The sequence below is a fragment of the Sapajus apella genome, unplaced genomic scaffold (assembly GCF_009761245.1).
Source record: "Sapajus apella isolate SASKATOON/1434 unplaced genomic scaffold, GSC_monkey_1.0 scaffold110, whole genome shotgun sequence".
In the NCBI taxonomy this organism is placed as follows: domain Eukaryota; kingdom Metazoa; phylum Chordata; class Mammalia; order Primates; family Cebidae; genus Sapajus; species Sapajus apella.
The window spans coordinates 5,333,467-5,359,955 of record NW_022437050.1 but is presented as its reverse complement, the minus strand read 5'-3'; the positions used below and the strand labels follow the sequence as shown (position 1 = coordinate 5,359,955).

The following is a 26,489-nucleotide window of genomic DNA, read 5'->3' as shown; positions in this document are numbered from 1 at the left end:
CTCCTAGCTTTTGTCATCAGACTTGTGCTGGCTGTTCTTGAAGTTTATAGAAATAGATTGGGCCAGGCACAGTGGCTTACGCCTGTAATTCCAGCACTTTGGGAGGCCAAGGCGAGCAGATTGCTTGAGGTCAGGAGTTCAAGACCAGCCTGGCCAACATGGCGAAACCTCTTCTCTACGAAAAATACAAAAAAATTAGCTGGTATGGTTCTGTGTACCTGTAGACCCAGCTACTCAGGAGGCTGAGGCAGGAGAATGGCTTGAACCTGGGAGGCAGGGGATCCAGTGAGCTGAGATTGTACCACTGCACTCCAGCCTGGTGACAGAGTAAGATTCCAGCTTAAAAAAAAAAAATGAAAGAAAGAAATTGATTGGAAGTGTGTGCACCGCCATTTGACATTTGTCTGCAATCTGCAGTGCGTCCTTATTTCTGCTGAAAGCTGTAATTCATTCATTCGCATTACTATCTAGTGTTCCATTGTGTGAATATTTCCATTCTAATTCTACCATGGGTGGGCATTGGGTAGTTTCCGGGACATTTTTTTTTTTTAAGACAGGGTTTCTCTCTGTCCTCCAGGCTGGAATGTAGTGACACGATCGTAGCTCACTGCAGCCTCAAACTCCTGGGCTCAAGCCATTCTCCTACCTCAGCCTCTTGGGCAGCTGAGACCGCAGTTACACACCACCACACCTGGCTAATTTAAAAAATTTTTTGTAGAGAAAAGGTCTTGCTATGTTGCCCAGGCTGGTCTTGAACTCCTGGCTTCAAGCAGTCCTACTGCCTCAGCCTCCCTAAAGTGCTGGGATTACAGGCATGAGCCAATAGGCCCAGCCCCTGGGATTCCTTTTACCTAGCACCTGCCCTCCTCAACTTTTTTTTTAACTTTTTTTTTTTTTTTTTTTTTTATAAGACGGAGTCTTGCTCTGTCACCCAGGCTGGAGTGCAGGGGCATGATCTTGGCTCACTGCAACCTTCATCTCCTAAATTCAATTTATTCTCCTGCCTCAGTCTCCCTAGTAGCTGAGATTACAGGTGCCCACCACCACACCAGGCTAATTTTTTTGTATTTTTAGCAGAGACGAGGTTTCACCATGTTGGCCAGGATGGTCTCGAACTCCTGACCTTAGGTGATTCGCTGGCCTCGGCCTCCCAAAGTGATGGGATTACAAGTGTGAGCCGTCACGCCCAGCCACCCCTCCCCAACTTTGATGCAGCTTGTTTGAGGTCATCTGGCCTTGAGTGTTGATTTCAAAACTTGACTTATCTAAAACATTTTTTATTTGATTAGATTTTAAAAAGATCACTGACGTAGTACACAAACATTGTAGCTGGTCAAGTAACACAGAAATATAAAGAAAATAACATTTCTCATGCCTGTCTCTCCTCTGCTACAGGCAGCAACAAGGTTGGCTTTGCTTGCTTTTTTTTTTTTTTTTTTTTGAGGCGGAGTCCCTCCCTGTTGCCAGGCTGGAGTGCAGTGGTGCTCACTGCAACCTCTGCCTCCCGGGTTCAAATGCTTCTCCTGCCTCAGCCTCCTGAATAGCTGGGACTACAGGGCGCATGCCACCACGCCTGGCTAATTTTTGTATTTTTTGTAGAGACAAGGTTTCACCGTGTTGGCCAGGATGGTCTTGATCTCTTGACCTCGTAATCCTCTAGCCTCAGCCTCCCAAAGTGGTGGGATTACAGGCATGAGCCACTGTGCCTGGCCGGCTTTGTTTTCTTTCATACTTTCTGTCTTTCCAAGTCAACAACCTGGCCTTGCCCTTGCTGTGTTTCGAATGCGTGTCTCTTCCAAAACTCATTCTGAAACTTAATCCCCATTGCAACAGTATGAAAAGGGTGGGAAATTTGACTGTGGTATTTGGGAGGTGAGACATTTGGGAGGTGATTAGGATTAGCTGCAGTTGTGAGGTTGAGGCATTAATGACTTTAGAAGAGGAGAGAGACGGCAGTGAGGACCTACAGGTGTCTCACCAAGAGATGCCCCACACTGCCTCGAGATTCTACAGCGTTTCCAGCAGCAAGAAGGGCCCCGAAAGATACAGCCCCTAGACCCTGGAATTTCCAGCCTGCAGAACTGTAAGAAATTAAAACGTTTTCTTAGGACCAGGTGATGTGGCTCATGCCTATAATCTCAGTGCTTTGGAAGGGGGAGGTTTGATTGAGGCCAGGAGTTTGAGACCAGCCTGGGCAACAATAGCGAGACTCAATCTCTACAAAAAAATGTTAAAAAATTAGCCGGATGTAGCCCCCCGGTAGTCGTAGCTACTCAGGAGGCTGAGGCGGGAGAATCACTTGAGCCCAGGAGTTCGAGACCAGATTAGGCAACATGGCGAGACCCTGTCTCTACAAAAAATTAAAAAGTTAGCTGGATGTGGTGATGCATGCCTGTAGTCTCAGTTACTCGGGAGGCTGAGGCAGGAACATGGCTTGAACCCAGGAGTTAGAGGCTGCAACGAGCTATGATTGTGCCTGTACATTTCAGTGTGAATGACAGCGAGAACCCATGTCCGAAAAACCAAAACAGCAAAAAATAATGTATAATTTATAATAATTTATTTTTCTTTTTTCTTTTCTTTTGAGACAGAGCCTCGCTGTGTTGCCCAGGCTGGAGCACAGTAGTGCGATCTCATCTCACTGCAACATCCACCTCCTGGGTTCAAGCAATTCTCCTGCCTCAGCTTCCTGAGTAGCTGGGATTACAGGTGTCCGCTATCGTGTCTGGCTAATTTTTGTATTTTTAGTAGTGACGGGGTTTCACCATGTTGGCCAGGCTGGTCTTGAACCCCTGACCTCAGGTGATTCACCTGCCTCGGCCTCCCATAGTGCTGGGATTACAGGCGTGAGCCACCATGTCCTGCCTATAATAATTTCTTTGTAAATTACCCAGTCTCAGGTATTCCAGCAGAAGATGGACTAAGACACCTTTTAAAGACTGCTTGAGGCCAGGCGTGGTGGCTCATACCTGTAATCCCAGCACTCTGGGAGGCCGAGGTGGGTGCATCACCTGAGGTCAGGAATTCGACACCAGCCTGACCCACATGGTGAAATCCCATCTCTACTAAAAAAAATTAGCCGGGTGTGGTGGCAAGTGCCTGTAATCCCAGCTGCTTGGGAGGCTGAGGCAGGAGAATTGCTTGAACCTGGGAGGCAGAGGTTGTAGTGAGCTGAGATTGCACCATTGCATTCCAGCCTGGGTGACAGAGTGAGACTCTGTCTCGAATTTTTTTTTTTTTTTTGAGGCAGAGTCTCGATTTGTTGCCAGGCTGGAGTGCAGAGGTGTGGTCTCGGCTCACGGCAACCTCTGCCTCCTGGGTTCAAGCGATTCTCCTGCCTCAGCCTGCCGAGTAGCTGGGACTACAGGCACTTGGCACCACGCCTGGCTAATGTTTTGGTTTTTGTGGGTTTTTTTTGTATTTTAGTAGAGATGGGATTTCATCATGTTGGCCAGGATGGTCTCTATCTCATGAACTCATGATCCGCCTGCCTTGGCTTCCCAAAGTGCTGGGATTACAGGTGTGAGCCACCGCACTAGACCTTGAGACTGCCTCAAAAACATAAAAGATAAATAAATAAATAAATAAATAAAATATTCTATGGCAAACATTTCCTGTAGAAGTTTAGCATTTTTTTTAGGCTGGGTGCGATGGCACATGCCTGCAACCCCAGCTCTTTGGGAGGCCAAGGTGGGAGGATTGCTTTAGTTCAGGAGTTCAAAATCAGACTTGGCAACACAATGAAACCCCATCTCTACAAAATAATTTAATAATGAAATAAAGTCCGGGCATTTTGGCTCACGCCTGTAATCCCAGCACTTTGGGAGGCTGAGGCAGGTGGATCACGAGGTCAGGTGATTGAGACCATCCTGGCCAACATGGTGAAACCCCATCTCTATTAAAAATACAAAAATTAGCCAGGTGTGGTGGCGCATGCCTGTAGTCCCAGGGCTACTCGGGAAGCTGAGGCAGGAGAATCGTTTGATCCCAGGAGGAGGAGGTTGCAGGGAGCCGAGATCACACCACTGCACTCCAGCCTGGGTGACAGATTGAGACTCCGTCTCAAAAAAAAAAAAAAATAAGAATAACACTTTTATTGTAGTTACATGAGTAAAACTTGAATACGATCTCATAAAGATTCAAATAACACAAGTCAAATGAAAGACCCTTTATCTCCCACCCAATCCTAAAAATTAAAATATAAGGGAGGGGGGCAAAGTCCTCTGAGACCAGCACCCCCAAACTCACCAGTCCCTCCGTTTTCTTTCAAGTCTATTTCTGTACATTTATGTTCCTAAAATGTTGGGGGGTGTGTGTTTTATACTAATTAAATCATGTTGTGGATATAATTTTATCACTTGATTTTTTTCATTTGATTTTGATGAACGTCTTTGCGTTGTATGTGGTTACACTTAAAATTTTTTTCCTTTGTTTTTGAGACAGAGTTTCATTCTTGTTGCCCAGGATGGAGGGCAGTGGTGCCATCTCAGCTCACTGCAACCTCTGCCTCCTGGGTTCAAGTGATTTTCCTGCCTTAGCCTCCTGGGTAGCTGGGATTACAGGTGCCCACCACCACACCTGGCTAGTTTTTGTGTTATTATTATTATTAATTTGGGAGTCAGAGTTTTGCTCTGTTGCCCAGGCTGGAGTGCAGTGGCATGATCTTGGCTCACTGCAACCTCTACCTCCCAGGTTCAAGCAATTCTCCTGCCTTAACCTCCTGAGTAGCTGGGACTACAGATGCCTGCCACCATGCTGGCTAATTTTTATATTTTTTGTAGAGACCAAATTTCACCGTGTTTTTCAGGATGGTCTCGATCTGACCTTGTAATCAGCCCCCTCAGCCTCCCCAAGCATTGGGATTACAGGGGTGAGCCACCGTGCCCAGCCTTATTATTGTTTTTTGAGGCAGAGTCTCACTCTGGTCCAGGCTAGAGTGCAGTGGCACGATCATAGCTCACTGCAGCCTCGACCTCCTGGCTCACATGATCCTCCCACTTCACCCTCCCGAGTAGCTGGGACTACAGTCATGCACCACCACTTATGGCTTTTTTTTTCTTTCTTTGAGACAGAGTCTTGCTCTGTCACCCAGGCTATAGCGTGGTGGCCTGATCTCAGCTCACTGCAACCTCCGCCTCCTGGGTTCAAGTGATTCTCCTACCTCAGCCTCCTGAGGAGCTGGAATTATAGGCATGCGCCACCAAGCCCTGCTAATTTTTGTATATTTAGTAGAGACAGGGTTTTACTATATGGGCCAGGCTGGTTTTGAACTCCTGACCACAGGTGATCCACTCACCTCAGCCTTTCAAAGTGCTGGGATCACAGGCGTGAGCCACCACCTCGCCTGGCCTTAAACCATATTCTTTATGACACCTGTAGGCTACGTAATATTATTTTTTTAATATCCCCAGAAGCTGCAGCCCAGAGACGTTAAGTAATTTTCCCCAGCTCACACAGCAGCTAACTGCCCTTGCAGGCGTTTTCCGCCCAACAGTGCCTGGCCCCAAAGCCTGTGCAGCCTCCAGTTCAGGGTGAGAATTCAGCATTCTCCCCTCGTCTCCTGCCAGTGTCTGGCTCTGGATCCTGGCTCAGTTTGGGAGTCCTCCACAAAGCCACGGCCGTGTGGTCATCTAAGCAGTAAGGGTTGGCTACAAAATGAGGATTCTGTTCTCCAGGGAGGAGGAAGAAAAGCCGACTTCTCTCCTTTAGTTTAACCAGTGACGGCCCGCTAGCAACGTCGGCTCTTTCAAGAGAAGTTTCCCACAGCCAAGGCTGCCTCTCTGACTGCTGGCTCTGTTCTCACACAGTCTCAATTTTATCTACTCATTTCATATGTTAAAAATGCATCCTGACCAGGAGGCACAGTGGTTCACACCTGTAATCTCAGCACTTTGGGAATTAAAGGCAGGAGGATTGCTTGAGGCCAGCAGTTTGAGACCAGACTGGGCAACATGGCGGAACCCTGTCTCTACTAAAAATACAAAAAAAAAAAAACAAACAAAAAACCCCAAAAATTAGTTGGGTGTGATGGTGAAAAAAAAAGCATTGTGGGCTGGGTGCGGTGGCTCATGCCTGTAATCCCAGCACTTTAGGAGGTTGAGGGGACAGGATCACCTGAGGTCAGAGTTCGAGACCAGCCTGGCCAGCATGGCGAAACTCCGTCTCTACCGAAAATACAAAAATTAGCTGGGCATGGTGGCGTGAGGCTGTGATCCCAGCTACTTGGGAGGCTGAGGCAGGAGAATCTCTTGAACCTGGGAGGCGGAGGTTGCAGTGAGCTGAGATCGCACCACTGCCCTCCACCTGGGGAGATAGTGCAAGACTTCATCTCAAAAAACCAATAACAACAAAAAATAGGACGGGGGGCAGGGCCTTGGCTGCCAGGCTGGCACTGGGCAGAGGTTTCAGGTGCAAAGAGGGGGGCAGGAGAGAATTCTGGGGGATGGTAATCTGTTTTGTTTGTTTGTTTGTTTGTTTGAGATGGAGTCTCGCTCTGTTGCCAGGCTGCAGTGCAGTGGCATGATCGCAGCTCACTGCAACCTCCGCCTTCCAGGTTCAAGCGATTCTCCTGCCTCAGCCTCCCAAGTAGCTGGGATTACAGGCACATGCCATTACGCCCAGATAATTTTATATTTTTAGTAGAGACGGGGTTTCACTATGTTGGCCAGGCTGGTCTCGAACTCCTGACCTCATGATCTGCCTGCCTCGGCCTCCCAAAGTGCTGGGATTACAGATGTGAGTCACTGTGTCTGGCCTGGATCTGTTATTTATCTTGATGATGGTGGTGGCAGTTATAGGACTCTCCACATTGGTCAAATCTCATAAAACTATAGCAAAAAAAGAGGAAATTTTACTTTTTGTAAATTAAAACACAAATGAAAATATGAATTCACGATTTTCTTAAAATCCTCGACTAGAGGTTTATGGAGGAAAGAAATGAGGTCACAAGGAGTTAAAGGGAAAGTGCTCGGGTCTTCAGGGTGGTGGGAACGCTCTTTCTTGGTAATTTGCCCACGGCCCTGTCTCCGGGCCTCCCTCTCTCCTCTCCACCAGCATTCAATGGCCACAGTGACTGAGAGACAAGGAGAGTCTTGTGGAACCCAGAAATAAATAAATAACTGCCCGCCCCAGGTCACCATGGCAACCGTGACATCACCCTGGGACCCGTGTGGCTGGCACCCTTGGTGGCTTGCTGGTGTTTGTTACAGGAGTAAGGGGAGCCAGGGCTGCAGGCCCGTGCCTGGTGGCAGGTGGAGGGGGAGACTTCAGGGGGAGAACAGGTTTCCCACTGTGGAGACCAGGGCGAGCCGCACCCTCACAGTTGGTATCGGGACACCTTGCCCTGTTAGTGGAAGCATAGATTGGCCTGGCTTCCTGGAGGGCTTTTGGGCAGAGTCTCTCTAAATGAATACTGTGAGGCTGGGTGCGGTGGCTCATGCCTGTAATCCTAGTACTTTGGGAGGCCAAGGAAGGAGGATCACTTGAGGTCAGGAGTTTGAGGCCAGCCTGGACAACATAGCAAGACCCAGTCTGTACAAAAAAATTTAAAAAGTAGCTGGGTGTTGTGGCATGCATCTGTATTCCCAGCTACTCAGGAGGCTGAGGCAGGAGGATCGCTTGAGCCCAGGAGTTTCAGACCAGCCTGAGCAACATAGTGAGACCCTATCTCTACAAAAATTAGAAAATATTAGCTGGGCATGGTGGAGTACACCTGAGGAGGGAGGATCCCTTGAGCCCAGGAGTTCAAGCTTGCAGTGAGCTATGATCACACCACTGCACTCCAGCCTGGGTGACAAAGTGAGCCCGTATTTCAAAAGAAAAAGGAAAGGAGACCGGGCATGGTGGCTCATTCCTGTAGAGGCTGAGGTGGGAGGATTAACTGAGGTCAGGAGTTTGAGACCAGCCTGGACAACATAGTGAGACCTCGCCTCTACAAAAATAAAAATAAAAATAAATTAGCCGGGGGTGCTAATGCACGCCTGTAATCCCAGCTACTCAGGAGGCTGAGGTGGGAGGATCGCTGGAGCCCAGGAGGTCGAGGCTGCAGTGAGTTATGACGGTGCTATGGCATCCCAGCCTGGGCTACAGAGCAAGGATGTTTCTCCAAAAAAACCCCACCAAAAAAAACCAAAACAAAAACACCAACAAAAGCCGGGTGTGGTGGCTTGCACTGGTAATCCCAACACTTTAGGAGGTCGAGGCAGGCAGATCACTTGAGGTCAGGAGTTCGAGACCAGCCTGGCCAACATGGTGAAATCCCATCTCTACTAAAAATACAAAAATTAGCCGGGCGTGGTGGTGTGTGCGTCTGTAATCCCAGCTACTCAGGAGGCTGACACAGGAGAATCGCTTAAATCCGGGAGGCGGAGGTTGCAGTGAGATGAGATTGTGCCATTGCACTCCAGCCTGGGAGACAGAGCAAGACTCTCTAAAATTAAAAAGAAATAAAAATAAAGAACAAAATAAGTACCACACGCACCTGTGTTTGTGTCCAAGTGCTGCAATCACAGATGACCACACACCAGGCGGTTTACAACAGCAGCTATTTATTCTCTTACAGTTCTGGAGGCCAGAAGGCTAAACCCAAGGTACGAGCAGGGCTGGCTCTCCTGCAGGCTCTGAGGCCCAGGCTCTCTCGTGGCTTTTGGTGGCCACCAGCAGTCCTGGGTGCCACTGGCTGGTAGATGCATTGCCACAACCTCTGCCTGCACCGTCACGTGGTCATCCTCCCCCTGTGTGTCTCTGTCTTCATTTGCCATTGCCTTCTGTGTCTGTCTCATCTTTTTTTTTTTTTTTTTTTTTTGAAACGGAGTCTTGCTCTTGTCGCCCAAGCTGGAGTGTAGTGGCTCGATCTCAGCTCACCACAACCTCTGCCTCCCAGGTTCAAGAGATTCTCATGCCCCAGCCTCCGGAGTAGCTGGGATTACAGGCACCCACCACCACACCGTATTTTTTTTTAGTAGAGATGGGGTTTTACCTTGTTGGTCAGGCTGGTCTTGAACTCCTGACCTCAGGTGATCCACCCGCCTTGGCCTCCCGAAGTGCTGGGATTGCAGGGGTAAGCCACCATGCCCGGCCTGTCTTGTCTTCTTAGGGAACCCTAGTCACCTTGGATGGGGCCCCACACTACTGCAATCTGGCCTCATCTTAACCAATGACATCTGTTCCAATCCTATTCCCAAAAGAGGTCCCCTTCTGAGTACTGGGAGTTAGGGCCTCGATGTGTGGATGTTGGGAGGACATGGTTCAACCATATCACTATTTTTGTTGTTATTACTTACTATTTAATGAGCCAGTCTTGGCCAGGCATGGTAGCTCATGCCTGTAATCCCAACACTTCGGGAGGCTGAGGCAGGCAGATCATGAGGTCAGGAGTTCGAGACCAGCCTGGCCAACATAGTGAAACCCCGTCTCTACGAAAAATACAAAAATTAGCCGGGTGTGGTGGCACACACCTATAGTCCCAGGTACTTGGGAGGCTGATGCAGGAGAATCGCTTGAACCTGGAAGACAGACATTGCAGTGAGCCAAGACAGTGCATTGCATTGCATTCCAGCCTGGATGACAGAGCAAGATTGCATCTCCAAAAAAAAGAAGAAAAAAAAGACTCCATCTCAAATAATAATAATAATAATAAGCTAGTCTTGGCTACAGGTAGCTTCCTGGCCCATCTCGAGGATTGTGGGTGGATGGATGGCATGTTCTGGGCTCCTGGGGAGGCTTCAGTGGAGTCTCCAGGGTGGGTCCTCCATTTTCTCTTGCTGTTTAGGCCATGGGAGATGGGACGCTGGCATCTCTTTGGCTTGGTTCAGAAGCCTGGCCCTGGCGGTCTTAGTTTTCTCACCTGTCGAATGGGCTTGGCATGACTCTGGTGTTGAAGTCACTTGACTGGCTGTGGAATCATGTGACCATGGAATCCCAGCTGGATGCAGGCAGAGAACAGTCACCTGAACCGTTGGACCCCTGGGCTCACCCAGGCACCAAGTGTCCCAGGGCAAGCCACAGTGTCCGTGCCTGGCAGACTCCCCTACCCAGCCTTCACTCCTGCCCTGCTCACACCAGCATACATGAAGCCAGCATACACAGTGTGCTCCATAAATGCTCCATGAACTGTGCTAGCATAGAGCCAACACACAGAAGGTGCTCAATGAATGCCCCAGGGTCTGTACTAGCATGGAGGCAGCACACAGAAGGTGCTTAATAAATGCTGCATGAACTATACTTAGCATGGAGCCAGCACACAAAAGGTGCTTAGTAAATGCTTCATGAGCTGTACTTAGCATGGAGCCAGCACACAAGGTGCTTAATAAGTGCTCCATGAGCCGTACTTAGCATGAGGCCAGCATACAGAAGGTCCTCAATGAGTGCTCCATAACTGTACTTAACCTGGATCCAGCATGCAGGAGGTGCTTAACAAATGTTCCATGAGCTGTGTTTAGCGTGGAGCCAGCACACAAAAGATGCTTAATAAATGCTCCATGAACTACACTTAGCATGGAGTCAGCACACAAAGTGTGCTCAATGAATGTTCCAGGGTCTTTACTAGCATGGAGCCAGCACACAGGAGGTGCTTAATAAATGCTCCATGAACTACTGGTATGACATCAGCATACAGAAAGTGCCCAATAAATACTTAGTGACTCATACATACTTCATGGAGCAATTCGTTCTGAACCATACACTCATTTGTTTGGGGGGCAGTCTACAAAGTAATCATTGGACCTCAGGGGGACAGTTTTTGGTGTGTTTACCAGAGTCCAGCCCCATTGGGTGGCTGCTGCTTGGCAATGCCCAGGTGAGCTGTCCACTCACCAGATTCTGAGCCTGTGTGGGCCGATGACATGCACGCTGCTGTGGTCCCAGCTGCTGGTCTGACAGCCAGGTGTGTGCAGACCTTACCCCCAGCTCTTGGATGCCTCTTCCCTGCCCAGCCAACCCTTGTCTGTCTGCCCAGCCTGACCTAAGTCCCCCAGCACAGAGTCGCGTCAAGGCAGGACCAGAGGTTGGAATCAACCAGGGCTGGGTTGAGTCCCATCCCACCTGGTGATCTGTTTCCTTCACCTCCCTGCCCTGTAGCTTCTCCATCTGTAAAATGGGCTTCACATGGTGCTCCCGTGAGGCTTAAACACAGGTGATGATGTTTTGAAGATTCTAAAAAGACACCAAAATATCAGGATTTTTGTGTGTGTGTTTGAGAATGAGTCTCACTCTGTTGCTCAGGCTAGAGTGCAGTGGTATGATCTCAGCTCATTGCAACTTCCACCCCCGGGCTCAAGCGATTCTCCTGCCTCAGCCTCCTAAGTAGCTGGGATTACGGGCCGGTGCCACCGCTCCTGGCTGTTTTTTTAAATTTTTTTGGAGATGGAGTTTTGCTCTTCTTGCCAAACTGGAGTGCAATGGTGTGATCTTGGCTCACTGCAACCTCCGCTTCCTGGGGTCAAGCAATTCTCTTGCCTCAGCTTCCTGAGTAGCTGAGATTATAGGCATGTGCCACTACGTCCAGCTAATTTTTTATATTTTTAGTAGAAACGGGGTTTTGCCATGTTAGCCAGGCTGGTCTCAAACTCCTGACCTTAGGTGATCTGCCTGCTCATGCCACCATAGCTGACCTTTTTTTTTTGAGGTGGAGTCTCACTCTGTTGCCCAGGCTAGAGAGTGCAGTGGCATGATCTTGGGTCACTGCAACCTCCAACTCCTGAATTCAAGCGATTCTCCTGCCTCAGCCTCCCAAGTATCTAGGATTACAGGTGTGGGCCACCACACCCAGTGAATGTTTGTATTTTTAGTAGAGATGAGGTTTTGCCATGTTGGCCAGGCTGGTCTCGAACTCTTGGCCTGAAGTGATCTACACACCTTGGCCTCTTAAAGTGCTGGGGTTACAGGCATGAGCCACCGGACCTGGCCAGGAATGTTTATTTTATTTTTTTAATTTTTAGTTTTTTCAGATGGAGTCTCGCTCTGTCACCCAGGATGGAGTGCAGTGGCTCAATCTTGGCTCACTGAAACCTCCGCCTCCTGGGTTCAAGCGATTCTCCTTTCTCAGCCTCCAAAGTAGCTGGGATTAAAGGCACACACCACCATGCCTGGCTAATTTTTGTATTTTTAGTAGAGACAGGGTTTCACCATATTGGTCAGGCTGGTCTCAAACTCCTGATCTTAGGTGATCCACCTTCCTCAGCCTCCCAAAGTGCTGGGATTACAGGTGTGAGCCACTACACCTGGCCAGGAATGTTTATTTTTAACACGAAGTCATTTAGTAATTTCACCTGTGCCCAGCAGAAATAATCGCATGTGTTCAACAAAAAATGTGCACAAAATGTTCATGGGCCAAGTTATTCATGATGTCCCCAAACAGGAAGGTCCATCTGCAATGGATTGGGGAAATCACTTGTGGTGTGTTCACCCAGTGGAATACGATACAGCCATGGAAACTACCCATTGCTGTATGCCAAAAGGTGGATGAATCTCACAAAAATCATGTTAAGCAAAAGAAACCATGCTCAGGTGTGCACCACCATGCCCAGCTAACTTTTGTATTTTTAGTAGGATGAGGTTTCACCGTGTTGGCCAGGCTGGTCTTGAACTCCTGGCCTAAAGTGATCCAGCCGCCCTGGCCTCTTAAAGTACCAAGGTGAAACCTCATCTCTACTAAAAACACAAAAATTAGCTGGGCGTGGTGATGTGTTCTGTATGAGTTCACTGAGCAAGTGCAGGAACAGGGGAAACGAATCTAAGATGACAATGGCCGAGGTGGTTTCCCTGGGGAAAAGGGACCCATGGGAGGGGGCACTGGGCACTTTCTTGGGGGTGAGAAGTGAGCTGTAGCTCTTCCTGGATGGTGACTGTGTGGGTCTACGCATCTGCAAAAATCTTCTGAGCTGCCCCTTTGCAGAGCTATAGTGTGTGTAAGTTATATCTAGAGACAATAAAAAACAGGAAATGAAGCTGGAAGTGGTGGCTCACGCCTGTAATCCCAGCACTCTGGGAGGCCAAGGCGGGCAGATCACAAGGTCAAGAGATTGAGACCATCCTGGCCAATGTGGTGAAACCCCGTCTTTACCAAAAATACAAAAATTAGCTGGGCATGGTGGTGTGCGCCTGTAGGCCCAGCTACTTGGGAGGCTGAAGCAGGAGAATCGCTTGAATCCAGGAGGCGGAGGTTGTAGTGAGCCGAGATCGCACCACTGCACCCCAGCCAGGTGACAAAGCGAGACTCGATCCCAAACAAACAAATTTAGCTGGGCATGGTAGGTCATGTCTGGTAGATCGTGCCTGTAGTCCCAGCATCTCAGGAAGCTGAGGTGGGAGGATGGCTTGAGCCCAGGAGGTGGAGGCAACAGTGAGCCATGATTGCACCACTGCACTCCAGCCTGAGGTCCAGTCTGAGTGACAGAGTGAGAACCTGTGTCAAAAAGAAAAAAGGAAGAGAATGTAACAAACACCACATTGGGGATTAGGCACAAAATACTGGACAATTCAAAACCATTTAATGATTGGAAAGAGGGAGGGAGGGAGGGAGGGAAGAGGGGAGAGAGGGGGAGATGGGAAAGGGACAAGGGGGCGCTGCTCTTTTCCTACCAGCAGTGGGTGAAGTCTTCAGGCCTCCAGGGAATTCAGATGGCGTCTCTTCCCCAGCGGAGCTTCCTGGAATTCTCCCTCTCCTTCCAGGTTCATGAACCACCGAGTCCCTGCCCACAAGAGGTACCAGCCCACAGAGTATGAACACGCAGCCAACTGTGCCACCCATGCTGTGAGTTGGCTTTTGGGGAACTGAGGGCTGAGATGGGGACACTTCCGGGGAAGGGGGTGCAGTAAGGCACCTCCTTCACATATGTCCTAAGTGGCCTGTTCCTTGGGTCTTCTGTGGCCCTCAGAAGAGTAAGTGGACTGTGGTGCTGAGCATGCATCTCTCTTGCTCTAAAAACCTTGGATGGGGCCGGACGCAGTGTCTCACGCCTGTAATCCCAGCATTTTGAGATGCTGGGGCGGGTAGATCACCTGAGGTCAGGAGTTCTAGACTGCGCTGGCCAACATTGTGAAACCTCGTCTCTACTAAAAATATAAAAATTAGCCGGGCGTGGTGGCGGGTGCCTGTAACCCCAGATACTCAGGAGGCTGAGGCAGGAGAATCGCTTGAACCTGGGAGGCAGAGGTAGCAGTGAGCTGAGACCGTGCCATTGCACTCCAGCCTGGGTGACAGAGTGAGACCATGTCTCAAAAACAAACAAACCAAAAAGAACCTCTGATGGCTCCCTAGTGCCTACAACAGCATCTTGTCACCACAGCAAGCTCATCTGTCCACGCACCTCCCAAACCACTATGCACTTACTCTCAGGCTCAGGTCCTTGAATCCCTCCATTTCCTAAATAGAAGGCATGACTCCATGCCTTTGCACGTGCTGTTCCCGCTGCCTGGAATACTTGCCGTCTCCACTCCGGCTCTGCCTATGAAACCCTTTTCATCATTCACAAACCTTGCTGAAATGTTCCTCAACAAAGCCTTCCCCTCTGCCCAGATGCCAGAAAGCTGAGCTGGTGCCTACCTCCCCAGCCACCCTCACTGCCCACACCATGCTAGCTGGAATGTACCAGTCCTTTGCACATTCATTCAGCAAACAGTTCCTGGGTACCCTCAAGGCACCAGGCAGTGCTCCAGCCACTGGCGATGCAGATGTGAGTTCACACGGAATCCCTGCAGGGTTCTTTGGTATCTCAGGACATCTCAGCATGCCTGGCACAGGAAGGTGCCCAGATAGTGTGTGTGGAGGTGATTTGAATTAATTCTCAACCTCCACCCCACCTGTTAAGACTCTGTGGGCTAAAAAGTAGTGGCTGGTGCTGATTTGAACTTAGTGTGTGCCTGGGATCATGCTAAGTTCTTCTTTCCACTACCCAAGATAGTCTTGCTCTGTTACCCAGGCAGGAGTGTAGGGGTGCCATCTCAGCTCACTGCAACCTCCACCTCCCGGGTTCAAGCAATTGTCCTCTCCTGCCTCAGCTTCCCAAGTAGCTGGGATTACAGGCGCCCACCACTGCGCACGGCTAATTTTTGTATTTTTAGTAGAGACGAATTTCACCATATTGGCCAGGCTGGTCTCAAACTCCTTACCTTGTGATCCTCCCGCCTCAGCTTCCCAAAGTGCTGGGATTACAGGCATGAGCTGTCATGCCCAGTCCACACCAGGTTCTCAGTCTGCGTTTTCTCAGCCAGTCTCTTTAGAGCAAGTGCTCTGCTGAGCAGAACCTGTTCTTGCTGGCTCACCTCTGAAGCCCCGTGCTGTGTGCATAGTAGAGGCTCAGAAAACATTTGAGAATGGCCACATGACTCCATGTTTTGCAAGGGAGGAAACTGAGGCTTGGGTCAGGGAATCTGCCCAAAGCTACAAGCTAACTCATCGACACAAGTCTGCAGTGCATCCCAGAAAGTGAAGCTCTCGCAAAAGAAGACCTGCCCTTAATCCCAGCTCCCTTATTTAGTGGCCCTGAGCCTCAGTTTCCTTATCTGTAGCATGAGCATCAGAAGAGCCACTCCCAAGGGTGGCCATGAGCGTTGCTCAAGGCACCTTGCTGGCACAGCATAGGCACATTGACAAATGTGTTTCCTTTCCAGCACACTCTTGGGGAAAGAGGTGCTGAATTGGCCGGCCAGTGGCTCATTCCTGTAATCCCAGCGCTTTGGGAGGCCGAGGTGGGCAGATTATAGTTTGAGACCAGCCTGGCCAACATGGTGAAACCCTGTTTCTACCAAAAATACAAAGATTAACTGGGCATGCTGGTGCGTGCCTGTAATCCCAGCTACTCAGGAGGCTGAGGCAGGAGAATTGCTTGAACCCAGGAGGTGGAGGTTACAATGGGCCAAGATCATGGCACTGCACTCCAGCGTGGGCGACAGAACAAGTGAGACTCAGTTTCAAAAAAAAAAAAAAAAAAAAAACCACCTGTAATCCCTGACTTGATCCTGCTGTCATACCTGGGAGAAGCTGTGAGGCTGGGGACAAAACCCTGTTTATGATCTCCTCTGGGCACTGATGCTGTAAACACAAGGCATATTCGTAGTCCAGCAGGCTCCAGGAAGGGAGTAACTGAGTCATGGGTACCAGGACCCCACTGTTAACTCATTCATTTATTGGATGCACCCTCAGTTAGCACCTGTGGGCATAGGGTGAGGGCAGGGTGATGGGCATGGATCATTTCATTCCTGAGGACATGTTCTGTGCTCACAGGTTTGTGGAATGAATGAATGAGTGAGTGAGCAACTGAATGAATACTAGGCATGGTAGGTGATCGCAAAATAGCACAAAACAGGAGCAAGGTGCAGTGGCGTATGTCTGTAGTCCCAGCTACTCCGAAGGCCAAGACGGGAGAATCACATGAGCCCAGAAGGTCGAGGCTGCAGTGAGCTATGATTGTGCCACTGCACTCCAGCCTGGGCAACAGAGCGAGACTCCATCTCTAAAAAATAAAATGAAATGTTTTAAAATAGCACAAAACATAATTGGAATCTACAGCCTAATGAGAAGAATGTCACCAAATTATGAAGTAGCATGAGATAGTTCCTATTATGTATTTATTTTTTGAGATGGAATCTTGCTGGGACTACAGGCGTGCACCACCATGCCTGGGTAATTTTTGTATTTTTAGTAGAGATGGGGTTTCACCCTGTTGACCAGGCTGGTCTCAAACTCCTGGCCTTAAGTGATCCACCCACTTCAGCTTCCCAAAGTGCGGGGATTACAGGCATGAGGCACCATGCCTGGCTAGTTGCTGTATATTTTTTAAGATGATATAATAAGATTAACTAAAGTGATTTTTTTTTTTTTTTTGGGACAGAATCTTGCTCTGTCACCCAGGCTGGAGTGTGGTGGCGTGATCTTGGCTCACTGCAACCTCCACCTCCCAAGTTGAAGTGATTCTCCTGCCTCAGCCTCCTGAGTATCTGGGACTACAGGTGCCTGCCACCACACCTACCTAATTTATGTATTTTTATTAGAGAGGGGGTTTGACCATGTTGGCCAGGCTAGTCTTGACTCCTGACCTCAAGTAATCCTCTAGCCTTGGCATCCCAAAGTGCTGGGATTACAGGCGTGAGCCATCATGCCCGACCCCACTTGCCCACTTCTTCCCTCTTTAGGCTCTTCCAGCATTTCTTTCTTCCTTCCTTTCTTCCTGCCTACCAACCTGTCTTCAGTATATATTTGTCTAGGTGTCCACCCTGTGCAGCTCATGTTGTATATGGGAAATAATGATCAAGTAAGTCTATCATATAAGATGTGGGGTTGCCAGGGAGAGAGGGCACCAGGTGCTACAAGAACAGACAATAGAAGAGACCTCTGTCAGACAAAGGACAGAGCAGGTGCTCCTGCCAGAGTGATATTAACCAGCTCCTGAAGGATGACCGGGAGCCAGCCTCCCAGAGAGTTAAGGGAACAGCATGTGGAGGAGAAGGAACAGCACATGCAGAGGCCCTGAGGCAGGAAAATGTTGGGACACTGGACGAAGGCCACGAAGGCCAAGGCGTGGTGACCTGGGGCAGGAAGAGTAGGGAGAAGCAGAGTAGGAGGACTGGGCAGGGCCAGGCCACGCCCCTATAAAGGCAGAGGATTTGGGGACTCCGTTCTCTACACTGAATCCTGGCGGACCATCCACTATTTAAATCCCTTTACAAGCTGAATGGTACCTGGGTGCTTGTGCTGCTCCGGGCTGGCCTCTGCCTTCAGGGCAGTCCAAGCAGGCGAGGTCAGGACATCAGTGATGATGGTGTGTCACATGTGGCACATCAGACTTCTCTGTGTGGTGGCCCAGGGAAGGGCTGGGGCGTGGTGGGGGCGGCTCCTCTCTGGAACATGGTCTTTGACCGTTTTATACATGAACCCCCTTTGAGAATCGAATCAAAGATCTAGACCCGTACTGTCCAGGTTGGCAGCCACTGGCCCCACATGGCTGTTGAAATTGACACCTGAAGCTGGGGTGGTGGATCACCCCTGTAATCCCAGTCTTTTGAAGGCCAAGGTGGGAGGATCGCCTGAAGCCAGGAGGTCAAGACCAGCCTGGGCAATATAGCCAGACCTTGTCTCCATAAAAAAATGTTAAAACTGGCCAGTTGTGGTGGTGTGAACCTGTAATCCCAGCTACTTGGGAGGCCGAGGTGGGAGGATCACTTGAGCCCAGGAAATTGAGGCTGCAGTGAACCGTGACTGGACCTCTGCACTCCAGCCTGGGTGATAAGACGAGGGAGGAAAGGAGGGAGGGAGGAAGGAATGAAGGGAGGGAGGGAGGAAAGAAGGAAGGAAGGGGGAAGGAAGGAAAGAAATTTACACTTTAATCCATTAAATTAAAATAAAATGATTCTGCTCTTAAGTGGCACTGACCACGTATCAAGAGCCAAGTACGCGACGTGGGGCAGCTCAGCCGGGGCAGGGGCGGAAGGTGTGCTCTGAGCCAGCCAGCTGCTGCACCTGTTCCCACTGTCCCCGCCCCTCCAGTTCTGGATCATCCCCAGCATCCTGGGCAGCTCCAACCTCTACTTCTTGTCGGACGACGACTGGGAGACCATCTCCGCCTGGATCTACGGCCTCGGCCTCTGCGGCCTCTTCGTGGTGTCCACCGTATTCCACACCATCTCCTGGAAGAAGAGCCACCTCAGGTGCCTCCTGCCCAGAGGACCCATGCCGGTTGGGGGCCCAGGGCAGGGGGTCTCACGACGGCCCTGGGGGTGAACCAGGACACCCAGTCTGCCTGGGGACATTCCCCGCTGAGCTGGGAAGGGCTAGGGTGGGCGACCCACGGGATGGCTTTGCAGAAGGCACAAGCCCTGCCTTATTTAGGCTATGGTTGGGCCTCTTCTGGGCAGACCACCTCGCCCACAGGAGCCTGCTTTGCTCACTTCTTTTTTTTTTTCTTTGAGATGGAGTCTCACTCTGTCGCCCAGGCTGGAGTGCGGTGGTCTGATCTCAGCTCACTGCAACCTCTGCCTCCTGGGTTCAAGCAATTATCCTGCCTCAGCCTCCCAAGTTGCTGGGATTACAGGCACCCGCCACCATGCCTGGCTAATTTTTATGTTTGTTTTTGGTAGAGACAGGGTTTCACCGTGTTGGCCAGGCTGGTCTCGAACTCCTGACCACAGGTGGCCTGCCCACCTTGGCCTCCCAAAGTGCTGGGATTACAGTCATGAGCCACCACACTTGGCCAACTTTTTTTTTTTTTTTTGAGACAGAAACTCAATCTGTTGCCCAGGCTGTAGTGCAGTGGTACAGTCTTGGCTCACTGTAGCCTCCACCTCCAGGGCTCAAGCGATCCTTCTGCCTCAGCCTCCTGAGGAGCTGAGACCACAGGTGTGTGCCATCACGCCTGGCTAATTTCTGTATTTGTTGGAGAGATGGGATTATGGGGTTTCACCATGTTGCCCAGGCTGGTCTCCAGCTCATGGGCGCAAGCAATCCACCCACCTCAGCCTCCCAAAGTGCCGGGGTTACAGGGATGAGCCTTTATGCCTGGCTTGGTTTGCCTGCTTCTGAGAGGACCAAGAGAAAAGGCTTGCTGGCTGAGGCCGGCTCCCCTCCAGGCCTCGTTCCAGGCTTGCTACAGGCGCCATTTTCTACTCATTTCAATAATTCTGCAATGTAGGGATTAGAATCCCTGAGTTTTATGGTTTTGATTTTTTTTTTTTTTTTTTTTTTTTGAGATGAAGTCTCACTCTGCCTCCCAGCCTGGAGTGTGGTAGCATCGTCTTGGTTCACTGCAGCTTCCACCTCCAGGGCTCAAGTGATCCTTCTACCTCAGCCTCCCGAGTAGCTGGGACTACAGGCATGCACCACTGCGTCTAGTTAATTTTATGTATTTCTTGTAGAGATGGGGTTTTATCATGTTGCCCAGGCTGGTCTCGAACTCCTGGGCTTAAGCAATCTACCCTCCTTGGCCTCCCAAAGTGCTGGGACTACAAGTATGAGCCACTGCACCCATCTACTTTTGATATATATATATGAAAAAAAAAATACAGTGAAGCTGGGAGAGGTGGCTCATGCCTGTAATCCCAACACTTTGGGCGGCCGAGGTGGGAGAATCACTTGAGGTCAGGAATTTGTAACCAGCCTGGTCAACATGGTGAAATCCTGTCTCTACTAAAAATAAAAAAATTAGCCGGCACAGTGGTGCACACCTGTAATCCCAGCTACTTGGGAGGATGAGGCATGAGAATCATTTGAACCTGGTAGGCGGAGGTTGCAGTGAGCCAAGATGGTGCCACTGCACCCCAGCCTGGGCAACGGAGCGAGACTGTCAAGAAGGAAGAAAGGAAGGAAGGGAAGGAGGGAGGGAGGGAGGGGAGAAAGAAAAGAAACCTTATTGCTGAAGGTGCATAGCAGCCAAATCCAACATGAGGTGATTCCAGGAATCCAGGCCCCCATAAAGCTGTATGCTGCCCCCTTTAATTTCTATGAAGATATGTAGTTGAGCCATGTGTACAATCATTTGTCAAATTTGTTCAGGGCTGCACTTTGCTAGACAGACCACAGTTGTATTGGTCAGCGATTGCTGTGTAACAAAGTATCCCAGAGCATCATGGCTTAAATAATGAGAAACGCTTATTCTCTCTCAAAGCCTCAGAGCATTAGGAATTTGAGAGCTTTAGCTGTGTAGCTCCAGTTCGTGGTGTCCCCTGTAGTCAGAGGTTGGCTGGGGCTGCTGTCAGCTGTCATCTAACGGCTTGACCGGCACTGGAGGGTCTAAGCCCACTCACATGGCCGGTGAGCTAGTTGGTGCTGGGTTGTAGTGCGGCTGTCTTCACAGCCACATGGGAGCTTGTTTGCCTCAAACTTAGCGACTTAATTAAACAAGGTGGAAGCTCTAATGTCTTTTATACTCTGGCTTTAGAAACTACACACCATCATTTCTGCAATGTCCTACTGGTTCCCTGAATTAATCCTTTTTTTTGGGAGAGGAGGGTCCCAGAGTGTGAATATCAGGAGTGTGGCTTATTGTGCACCATTGTGGAGGCTGGCACCATGCCAGTCCCATGTATTGAGGGTTACTGCTCACTATACAAAGTGAGGTCATCATAAAAATGGCTGGTGTTTATTGAGCACTTACTACGTACTGTGCTATTAGCTAATTTAATCCTCCCCACAGCCCTATGTTGGTTTTCTGGCATCCTCTGTATTTACAGGGGAGGAAGCTGACACCTAGAGCAAATAGGTAACTTGTTCAAGGTTGTCCACTCCTGAAGCGTAGAGCTGGAATTCAAACCCAGGCCTTCTGGCTCCAAGCCTGGATTCCAGCTACTAAGTTCTTCTAACACAGAATGTCAGCTCCTAGACACTTTTGAGGAGGACATAATTTAGTAGTTTGATCTTTTTTTTTTTTGAGACAGGGTCTAGCTCTGTTGACTAGACTGCAGTGCAGTGGCACAAACATGGCTTACTGCAGCCTCAACCTCGCAGGCTCAAGAGATCCTCCTGCCTCAGCCTCCTGAGTGGCTGGGTCTACAGGTGCACACCATTATCCCGGCTGATCTTTTTAACTTTTAGTAGAGATGAGGTCTCACTGTGTTGCCCAGGCTGGTCTCCAACTGCTGAGCTCAAGCAATTCTCCTGCCTCCGCCTCTCAAAGCACTGGAATTGCAGGTGTGAGCCACTGCATCCGGCTGTTTTTGCACTTTCTCCACAGAATTATTTCTCCATTTGAAATCTTTGGAAAAACCCCATATATAATGCAGAAATGCACAATGGCTCAGATTAAAGTAGGGGAGGATAGCGGGGCATGGTGGCTTACGCCTGTAATCCCAACACTTTGGGAGGCCAAGATGGGGGGATCACAAGGTCAGGAGTTCAAGGCCAGCCTGGCCAACATAGTAAATACTAAAAATACAAAAATTACCCAGGTGTGGTGGCGCGCACCTGTAGTCCCAGCTACTCGGGAGGCTGAGGCAGGAGAATTGCCTGAACCCGGGAGGTAGATGTGCAGTGAGTCGAGATTTTGCCACTGCACTTCAGCCTGGGATACAGAGCGAGACTTAGTCTCAAAAAAATAAATAAATAAAAAGTAGGCAGGAGGATGTACGATCCTTACCTTCAGGGGTGCAAGGCCTTCAGTGGGACTCTCGAGGCAAGGTGTCTCCATGCAGCCTGTAGGGTGATAAGGAGCCTGGCTTGGAGACCGCTGCACTGGTCACTTACAGATGGGGATTCTGAGGCCCAAGGGATCCTGGCTGGATAGAGGAGCCCAGCCCCACTAACTTGTAGGCAGGCGCGATCAGACCAGGGCACGGCTCTGGGGGTGCTTGCCCTTCCCTGCTGCACAAGGGCCGTGACCGCCGGCTTCTCTGCCGCCCTAGGATGGTGGAACACTGTCTGCACATGTTCGACCGGATGGTCATCTATTTCTTCATAGCAGCCTCCTACGCACCCTGGTGAGTACCGTCCCACCGCCCAGCAAACGCTTGGAGTCCTTTCTTTTCATTGTTTGAATTTATTTTTCTATTTGGCTGGGTAATATGTTGACTTGGCACAGAGGAATTAGGGGAAAAGCTTCCTGACACCCTTTTCTCCTTCCTGGAAGCAGCAACTTATACTCACTTTCTGTACCCACTTTCTTGTGTGTCCTTCTTGAGTTATTTTATGCAGGGAAAAGAAAAATATTTTTTTTTTTTTTTTTTTTTTAGAATTCTGAGACAGAATCTCACTCTGTCACCCAGGCTGGAGTGCAGTGGCACCATCTCGGCTGACTGCAACCTCCGCCTCCTGGGTTCAAGCGATTCTCCTACCTCAGCATCCCGAGTAGCTGGGATTACAGGGGTCCACCACCATGCCCGGCTAATTTTTGTATTTTTAGTAGAGATAGGGTTTTGCCATGTTGGCCAGGCTGGTCTCGACCTCCTGACCTGAAGTGATCCGCCTGCCTCGACCTCCTAAAGTGTTTGGATTACAGGTGTGAGCCACTGCACCCAGCCAGAAAAGTAAACATTAATATGTAATATTTGTCTCTATATGTACACATATGCATATTTGCAATAGACATATGCATATGTATATAGACATGTATATGCACGTGTCTATATATACATATAAATATGTGTAACAGACATAGACATATGCATACACATGAATATGCATACATATATACTTATATTTATTTACTTAATATATAATTTATTTAATATGGCTTTTAAGTTTTTAATTGTTTTTTTAGAGACAGGGTCTCACTCTGTTGCCTATGCTGGAGTGCAGTGTTGTGATCATAGCTCACTGCAGCCTCCAACTCCTGGGCTCAAGTCATTCTCCTGCCTCAGCCTCCCAAGTAGCTGGGACTGCAGGTGCAAGCCACCATGCTTGGCCACTATTTTTATTTTTGCAGGGTCTCACTATGTAGCCCAGGCTGGTCTTGAACTCCTGGCCTCAAGCCATCCTCCTGCCTCTGTCTCAGCCTCCCAAAGTGTTGGGAGGCATGATCTATTGTGATGGCCACATTTTATAAATATGTATTTATTTTATTTTTATTTTTTGTTTTGTTTTTGTTTTTGAGATGGAGTCTTGTTCTCTCCCCCAGGCTGGAGTGCAGTGGTTCATTCTCGGCAAACTGCAACCTCTGCCTCCCAGGTTCAAGCTATTCTCCTGCCTCAGCCTCCTGAGTAGCTGGGATTATAGGTGATGCACCACCACACCTGGCTAATTTTTGTATTTTTAGTAGAGACAGGTTTTCACCATGCTGGCCAGGCTGGTCTCAAATTCCTGACCTCAGGTGATCTGCCCGCCTCGGCCTCCCACAGTTCTAGGATTACAGGCGTGAGCCACCACTCCTGGCCTGAATTTCTCTTCTTTAGCCCTGGCTGTGATTGATTGGGCACTGCCCTGTGCCAGGCCCTGTGCTGGTATCTGAGGGCACTGTGACAAACAAAATCCCCAGCTTCCTCTCCTTGTGGAAAAAAAAAAGAAAAAAAAAAAAACACTATTGAAAACCAAATACTGAAGGTTTTATATAATCAGGGAGAATACAGACATTTTCAGAAAGCCAATATTAAAGCAATCAGAGAGAAGCTGATAAAAATGAAAGACAGAGACAAATTCTTCAGGCTTCAAGACTGAAAAAATAAATTATTTGCAAAGTTAAAAAACAAGCTGGCTTCTGAATGTGGCACAGCACCGTTTAATGCTGACACACAGTGGAGACGCTTCTAATAATTTCCCAAAGATAGACTTCAGAGGAAACATCAAGCGTGATTATCATGCAGACATAAAAACAACAGGCACCATGTCACACATGAAAGAAGTCCAAGAGGCTGGGTGCGGTGGCTCATGTCTGTAATTCCAGCACTTTGGGAAGCCGAGGCGGGTGGATCACCTGAGGTCAGGAGTTCAAGACTGGCCTGGCCAACATGGCGAAACCCCGTCTCTACTAAAAATACCAAAAGTTAGCTGGGTGTGGTGGTAGGCACCTGTAATCCCAGCTACTCTGGTGGCTAAGACAGGAGAATTGCTTGAATCTGGGAGGCGGAGATTTCAGTGAGCCAAGATCAAGCCATTGCACTCCAGTGCAGGCAACAAGAGCGAGACACCGCCTAAAAAAAAAAGGAAGCCAAGAATATAGTACCCATGAGGAGTTTTTAAAATAAACTAGTTTGTGATGGCACATGCCAGTAGTTCCAGCTACTCAGGAGGCTGAGGCGGGAGGACTGCTTGAGCCCAGGAAGTCGAGGCTGCAGTGAGCTATGATTGTGCCACTGCACTCCAGCCTGGGGGATAAAGTGAGAACCTGTCTCTAAAAAAACGAACTAACAAAAAACCGGAAACATGTAATTTTAAAAATTCAACTTTCTTTTTTTTTTCCTGAGTGTTTTGCTCTTGTCGCCCAGGCTGGCGTGCAATGGAGCAATCGGCTCACTGCAACCTCTGGCTCCCAGGTTCAAACAATTCTCCTGCATCAGCCTCCCAAGTAGCTGGGATTACAGGTGCATGCCACCACACCCAGCTAATTTTTGTAATTTTAGTGGCGATGGGGTCTTGCCATGTTGGCCAGGCTGGTCTGGAACTCCTGACCTTAGGTGATTGACCTGCTTTGCCCTCCCAAAGGGCTGGAATTACTGGTATGAGCCACTGTGCCCAGCTGAAAATCCAATTTTCTTGTGCTTTACATAATTTATCTTCAGAGTCAAAGTGAATTTTACAGTGAAGAAACATTTGTTTGACGTTCAGGAAAATATTTAGGCGTCCATTTTCTTCTTTTCAAGTCAAGTTAAAATTAAATGTAATACTTTTAACTAAAAATGATAAGTTAATTCTCACCCCTCTCCTTTCCCTTCATCCCATCCTATCCTTCTACCCAGTGGCCTATTTTTAGGTCTTCTTGGAAGGGTATGCAGAATGATGTTCACTGATGGTTATTTTGGGTAATGAGATGGATTATTATTTTTTACCCTTAAACTTTTCAGTGTTATTTAACTTCTTTATAGTGACAGACTCTGAGCAGGTCACTCTTTTTTGGCAGAAGTTTACATAAGACATTCTCATTTCAGAAATTCCTTTCAGGGCGGGCGCAGTGGCTCACGCCTATAATCCCAGCACTTTGGGAGGCCGAAGCAGCTTCCTGAGGTGGTGGGAGGCGGATCGTCTGAGGTCAGGAGTTCGAGACCAACCTGGCCAACATGGTGAAACCCCGTTTCGACTAAAAATACAAAAATTAGCCAGGCACGGTAGTGGGCGCCTGTAATCCCAGCTACTTGGGAGGCTGAGGCAGGAGAATTCGCTTGAATCCAGGAGGCAGAGGTTGCAGTGAGCTGAGATTGCGCCACTGCACTCCAGCCTGGGTGACAGAGTGAGACTCTGCCTCAAAATAAATAAATAAAATAGTAAAATGACGTAATAAAACAGCACTGCCAGAAGTGCAGTGACCAAGAATGCACAGCTGCCCCCCAAACAGGCTTTACTTGTTCATAATCCCACCAGTTTGAGGCGCCTCTTACCTTTTCTCCTAGATATTATCAGTTTTGCTAATTTTCCTCTAACCGTTGCTTGCTGTTTCAGTTTGTCTAGTGCCCTTTCTGCCTGTTCACCCGTCTTCCTGTGAGCGCCCCCGTCCCAGCCGTGAAGCCACAGGTGACAGGGCTTCCCTGGGATCTGTTTCCTGTGACAGGCCGGCCCTTGAGGGCAGGGGTCCTGGTGGGCCCCCCTCAGGCCATGGCGTTGGCTCTCTCTCCCAGGCTGAACCTCCGGGAGCTGGGCCCCTGGGCCTCCCACATGCGCTGGCTGGTCTGGATTATGGCTTCCGTGGGCACCATCTATGTCTTTTTCTTCCACGAGCGGTAAGCTAGGCCTGGGGGCTTCAGGGAGGCGGGCTTCAAGGAGGCAGGATTCTTTTTTTGTAAGAGATGCTCGGGCCTCCCCAGTGCTCCTGGGCACCCGAGAGCCCAGGATGATACCATAATCATGAGAGCCTAGCTCTGGCTGGTATGCCATTCAGGCTCAGGGATGGTCACCAAGTCTTGCAGCCTAGGGTCAACCTGCA

General features: G+C 49.3%; 1 protein-coding gene across 4 annotated transcripts in view; it reads left to right on the top strand.

Moving 5' to 3' along the window:
* MMD2 (monocyte to macrophage differentiation associated 2) overlaps window positions 1–26,489 on the top strand; it is a 42,026-nt gene that overhangs the window by 10,640 nt on the left and 4,897 nt on the right. For 3 of the 4 annotated variants that reach the window (XR_004263128.1, XM_032259599.1, XM_032259600.1), the window contains exons 2-5: window positions 13,669–13,750; window positions 18,482–18,642; window positions 22,327–22,401; window positions 26,185–26,286. Coding sequence is in view for 3 of the 4 variants with exons in the window: in XM_032259599.1 (XP_032115490.1) it covers window positions 13,669–13,750; window positions 18,482–18,642; window positions 22,327–22,401; window positions 26,185–26,286 (420 nt within the window). In the remaining variant the exon portion in view is untranslated. Of the gene's footprint in view, window positions 1–13,666; window positions 13,751–17,130; window positions 17,250–18,481; window positions 18,643–22,326; window positions 22,402–26,184; window positions 26,287–26,489 lie in introns of those variants that run through there. The other variant, XM_032259602.1, reaches the window with a different exon arrangement.